Source organism: Pteropus alecto, unplaced genomic scaffold (genome assembly GCF_000325575.1).
Source record: "Pteropus alecto unplaced genomic scaffold, ASM32557v1 scaffold396, whole genome shotgun sequence".
Taxonomy (NCBI): Eukaryota; Metazoa; Chordata; class Mammalia; order Chiroptera; family Pteropodidae; genus Pteropus; species Pteropus alecto.
The window spans coordinates 842,668-847,963 of NW_006438082.1; the positions used below are offsets into that span (position 1 = coordinate 842,668).

Sequence of the window (5,296 nt, forward strand, 5' to 3'; positions counted from 1 at the left end):
TTCCCTTACATCTCGTATCCGCAGGACCGACTGCTGAAAATCAAACACAACGTTCGACCGCGTGGGTTACGGAATCCCGATGCAATTCGAATTCCCAGCCTCTCCACGTCTCTCATAGGGCAGTGGTTGGAGGAGTGAGGTCCCGAAACTTGGAAATGGGACATCTGGTTGGCCTCAGTTGAAGCTGACCTTTGGGAAGCCCCCAGTCCCTCTGAGCCTCCCTTGCTGATGTAAGTAAGTAGCCTGCCCTCCAGTGCCTGGGAACTGGTGTTCCACTGCCGGAGCACTCATTACCTCACTTGGGCTGGTACATTCGAGGGGACACCATTGTCCTTGAGACCCTCCGCAACTACCCCATTGCCATTGGACCCCAAATTAGTATCAAATAACTAAATGCTCCATGAGGACAGACACAGAGTCTGACCTAGGAGGAAAAAGGTCACACACCAATAAAAATTTCCAATACTTGACTGATATCTACCAGCTCTACCCCATTTGTGGGAGTCGATTCTCAGGGTGTTAGACTGAGGAGCTGGGCTACAACTTCCAATGGGGCTGGATTTACTGATGCGGTATACTTACTAGAAGGTCCAGTTTGTGTTAGCACATACGGCTGGTGGGAAGCTTAGCACCTCACTTGGTTGACCTAAACTTGGGGTCTCTAGTTGTTTGCATTTCATTCGTTTTGATGCCAGAGCCGTCCTGGCATCAGGTGGAGGAGGGAATCCAAAGGCTCAGGGAGAGAGAAACTTTTGAGATTGACCACATTTGACCTGAACACTCCATCCCCTTGACCATGTTCCATGAGAAGTTCCAGAAGCAGCTCTTTTCAATGAGGCATCCAGCGCTATAGAGTGGAGACACCTGTCTTCGAAAGGGTCTGAAGACATCACGGTGTCTTTAGGAAAGAGACAGGTGGCCTGCCACAGCACCGCCTGGTCTATAACCCCAAATGCTCTAGGTCTGGGAGCCCTACATGGTACTTGAGGTGCCCCAGTGGCATGTCACAGTTCGTTTGCAGACCCAGAGGCCTTTGATGAAATGGGAGGTTGGGTCGCCTGGGAAGGCCTCTGCGCCACTGCTGGACATGCACACCACAAATGTTCCCAAGCTTTCCAAAAGGGACCTACGGCCATTTAGTAAAGTGACCGGTTGTCTTGATGAACAGTACTGCTTGAGCATTTACTCCTTGGCGGGTCCAAGACACGGGGAAGACTTTGTTACTTCCTGCTGTTCCCACCTCCAGAAGGCGTGGCAGACACCTATGGTTGACAGAACCTTCCCTGGTGACTAGCCCCAGCTCCGCCCACCTCTCCCGGATATTGTGCTGGTGCGTAGGGGGAAGGGGGAACCATGGTTTACAAAGAACCCCGCAGACACGCTCAGAAGGCGCTGGAGCGCATTGGGCCGGCAAGGAGTGTGTTTGTGTGTGTGTGTGTGCGTGTGCGTGTGGAGGAGCACATTCTGGACCCCAGGAGCGCGGAGCAAGGTCTTTAATGGCGGGGCAGGCGACAGAATGACCATGCTTTTTTGCCATCCGAATGGGGTCGCAGCCTTCTCCCCTTCTCCAAGTCATCATGGGGAGCACAGCGTCTCTTTCCTCTGCCCGGTGGAACAGGCCCTGAATCTCTGTGGAGGCGTGTCCTCGGCCTCTCTCCCAAGGGACATCTCTCATTCAGGGACATGGAGCGGGGCTCACAGCTACTCAGGTTTTGGACTCTTCGGTTAGGGCAGGGGGTGGTGGCGTGGATCCCGCTCCGGTCGCACCGTCGACAAAGGAATACAGGGCAAGGCTCCAGGCACAGCCCGTCCCCTCCTGGCCCTGGAGCCCAGAGGGAGGCACGAAGAATATATTCTGGGCCCCGCTACTTCCCAGGAAAATGCGCGTGACCGCTGTGAGCCCCACTTGGGGGTACTTGACTTCTCTCAACACTAGGAACACACGTCATAGTTACAGCAAAGCCTGGGGCCAAGTTCTACGCCCATGATGGCCAGACGGAAGCGGCCTTCTGGTGTCGATGTGGCGAAATCCCATTCGCCAGTTGGCTCCAGCGGTCCGGTACTAAACCGCTTCCTTGCTTTGCGCATGTGTCTGGTTCAGCCCGTACCCATGCGCAGAACACCAGCGCATCTATGGTCTGGGAGTGTGACAGAGCGTCTCCCCGCCCTCACGGGGACTCTATGGTTACTACTTGTGAAGACAGACCGACTATATAAGGCCTACGTAGGGGCGGGAGCGCCTCTTTTTCTCTGGCGTGGTGAGTAAGTGCTGATCAAAGCTCGTCCGGTGCCCTTGGTATTTGTCTACTGTCGTTTGAGGCCTGTCTTCATCTTCTGTTCCGGTTTTTCTGTTTCATTGTAGCCACCGAAGATCCTTGTGCCATCATGGGCCGCCGACCCGCGCGATGGTGAGTGCCGAATCCATCCAGTTTCGCTGCTGTGGGATGAAGGAGAGAATTGCATTTGTCCCATGAAAGCAACCGTGGGGTGGGGCCACCCTAGTGTGGCTTTCTCCTTTGAAGGATCTTCCCGGGTACCTTCCCGGTTCGCTTAGGTCTTGATTTATGTCATGTTTCTTTTTGTTAAAACTTAATTCCGCTCTTGAAGCCCTCCTCCCCTGTTTGTTACATTGATGTTGGACTGCGTGTGCTGTGCTATTTTCAGGCTGGAAGTGACGTCCGCCTTGCATCCCTCCCTCTGTCTTGGAAATGGGACTCCTTTTCAGGCTGTCTTCTCTGGGTCTTTGTGTGCCATTCTTGTCTTTTCCTGGCTACGTGCCATGGGGGTTCGGATGCGTCGCGTGGCCTGCAGGGGGCGCGAGGACTCCTTCACGTGGCTCGTAGGCGACATGCCACGTGCCCAAAAGTCTTTAGGGTGGACTGCGTGACCTTTGCTGTTAGGCCTGCGGCCGATTTGTAGTCCGCAGTGCCTTGAAGTGACAGATGTTTTTAACTGGGAAAGTCCGTTTCCAGGTGTTGGCCTTATTGGAAGCTTAAAACCCAATAAGGCGTCAAGATATTTTTGCTTTTATGTTTCTCACATGGTCGTCCTGTAACTCTGGGCCACTTTCTTTTTGACTGTCGTGCTTTAGAGCCAATTTCCAGGAATGGAGGCGGGTTATAGATTAACATGTGTCACCCCCCACACACCATTCCCATCCCTCCTTTGGTCTCGAAGGGAGCTCTCAGTGCCTATTGTCAAGGTCCCTTGTGGACCCCCGCAAACCTGGGTTTTTCCCCTCCCTGCAGTTACCGGTATTGTAAGAACAAGCCGTACCCAAAGTCTCGCTTCTGCCGAGGTGTCCCTGGTAAGTAGTGGAAGAGCGCCCCAACTGGTTTGGCTCTGCTGACGCAACCGCCCGTGGCCCTCCACACAACTTACCCTAGCTCTTTTCAGATGCCAAGATCCGAATCTTTGACCTGGGGCGGAAGAAGGCAAAAGTGGATGAATTCCCACTCTGCGGCCACATGGTATCAGATGAATATGAGCAGCTCTCTTCCGAAGGTAAGGTGCAGAGCTCCTTGTTAATCTCATCTCGTTCTTCCTCTGTGCTCCCCCAGCCAAATCTGGAGCCCACTCTACCAGAATTACCGGTTCATTAATCATGGGCACCCAGTTGAAACTCTTAATGAAACTCACCCAGGCAATACAGATGTTCCCTGAGGGAACATCTATGTTCCCTCTATGCCTCCTGTCTCATCCTGTTGCTTTACTTTTCCCCACCTAGCCCTGGAGGCTGCCCGCATCTGTGCCAACAAGTACATGGTGAAAAGCTGTGGCAAAGATGGCTTTCACATCCGAGTGCGGCTCCACCCGTTCCATGTAATTCGCATCAACAAGATGTTGTCCTGTGCTGGGGCTGACAGGTGAGCTATATTCTGGGTCTCGAGTGTTTTCCCATAACTTGAGAGTCTCTACGATGGACTTGATTTTTATATCAGGGCGAAGAGGGGGTGACCCTAAATAAAGACTCAACCGCCGATAGCAAAGCCAGGCCAGTGGCTGGCAAGGTTTCGATTGGATACTTGACTCCCAGAAACAAACACAAAAGGGCGTTAGCTGGGGGGAGGTCCTCCTGAGGGAGTAGCTTTGAGGCCGATGACAGCCATCTGCCAGAAAGTAGGTTGCTGGGGCAGTCGCATTTTGGGAGGAGGGGCTTTCAGATGAGCCCAGTGGCCCCTTAACAGGGATCCTGGCAAGTCTTAAGTCACTGCAGCCACTTAAGCCGACTGTGCTCCTTTCCCCATAGGGGCCTGGTGTGCAATGGCTGCAAACAGCAGCATCCTTGGTAGTGTGCGCAGCCTATTGTCTGTATGGGTTGTTCTAAGGGACCTTGGAGACAGGACTTTTCTGGTGGATACTCATGTCTGACCTCATGCTATTTCTAATCTAGACTCCAGACAGGTATGCGTGGTGCCTTTGGAAAGCCCCAGGGCACAGTGGCCAGAGTCCACATTGGCCAGGTAATTATGTCTATTCGCACCAAGCTGCAGAACAAGGAGCACGTGATTGAGGCGCTACGCAGGGCCAAGTTCAAGTTCCCTGGCCGTCAGAAGGTAAATAGCGCTGCAGCTTTGATGTCCTGCCTTTCCTCGGCCCGAAACCCAGGCATCCTGACTCAACCCTTTTTCTTTCCACAGATCCACATTTCCAAGAAGTGGGGCTTTACTAAGTTTAATGCGGATGAGTTTGAAGACATGGTGGCTGAAAAGCGGCTCATCCCAGATGGCTGTGGGGTCAAATACATCCCTAATCGAGGCCCCCTGGACAAATGGCGGGCCCTGCACTCATGAGTCTTAACGATGCTCTCCCCCCACTCTTCCACTAATAAATCCTTATTTCTGTCTGTCTCTGCCTCTGGGTTCATGGAGGAGGGGGGAGCCTCTGGGAACCCCAGCGTCACACTATCCTTTCTCTTCCAAAAAAGGCTGACAGTTTAGCAGAGCCACTGAGCAAACACCCATAGGGCTTGACAAAAGAGACCTTCGGATAGATGCTATGCAGCTTCCCTCAGCCCGTGGATCCTTGTGTGCCAGGGCTACTCTTCTTGTAAGAGCAGTGTTAGGTTCCGGAGGTGTCCTTGGGGAGCGAGCCGAGGCAAGAATAGGCCCCGAGGGTGCTGCTAGGTGGGTTGGCTTGAGGCACTTGGAGAAGAGCCTGGAATGCATGCAGCGCTTCCTCCCTCCCGCCCCTGAGATGCCCCCTGGCTTTGTAATTTTTACAGCCATTTCTGAAGTTGAAAAGTACCTTTGTTTTTGGCCTCAAGGAGATTCCTCTAAACCATAAGCATGACTAA

General features: G+C 53.1%; 1 protein-coding gene and 1 non-coding gene across 3 annotated transcripts; both read left to right on the top strand.

Moving 5' to 3' along the window:
• Positions 1-2,235: 2,235 nt before the first annotated feature.
• On the top strand, positions 2,236-4,849 carry RPL10 (ribosomal protein L10). Of its 2 annotated transcripts, XM_006915302.3 has the most exons (6): positions 2,239-2,408; positions 3,249-3,307; positions 3,397-3,504; positions 3,728-3,866; positions 4,394-4,556; positions 4,641-4,849. In XM_006915302.3, exons 1-6 carry the CDS (start codon positions 2,386-2,388, stop codon positions 4,791-4,793), a joined length of 645 nt encoding a protein of 214 aa, XP_006915364.1. In that variant the 5' UTR covers positions 2,239-2,385; the 3' UTR covers positions 4,794-4,849. The 2 variants fall into 2 exon arrangements, with proteins under 2 accessions (XP_024904981.1, XP_006915364.1); XM_025049213.1 differs by lacking the exon at positions 4,641-4,849 and having other exon boundaries at positions 2,236-2,408; positions 4,405-4,513.
• Positions 4,211-4,345, top strand: LOC112482555. Its single transcript, XR_003047341.1, has one exon. It is a non-coding gene; the product is annotated as a small nucleolar RNA SNORA70 (small nucleolar RNA).
• Positions 4,850-5,296: the final 447 nt, after the last annotated feature.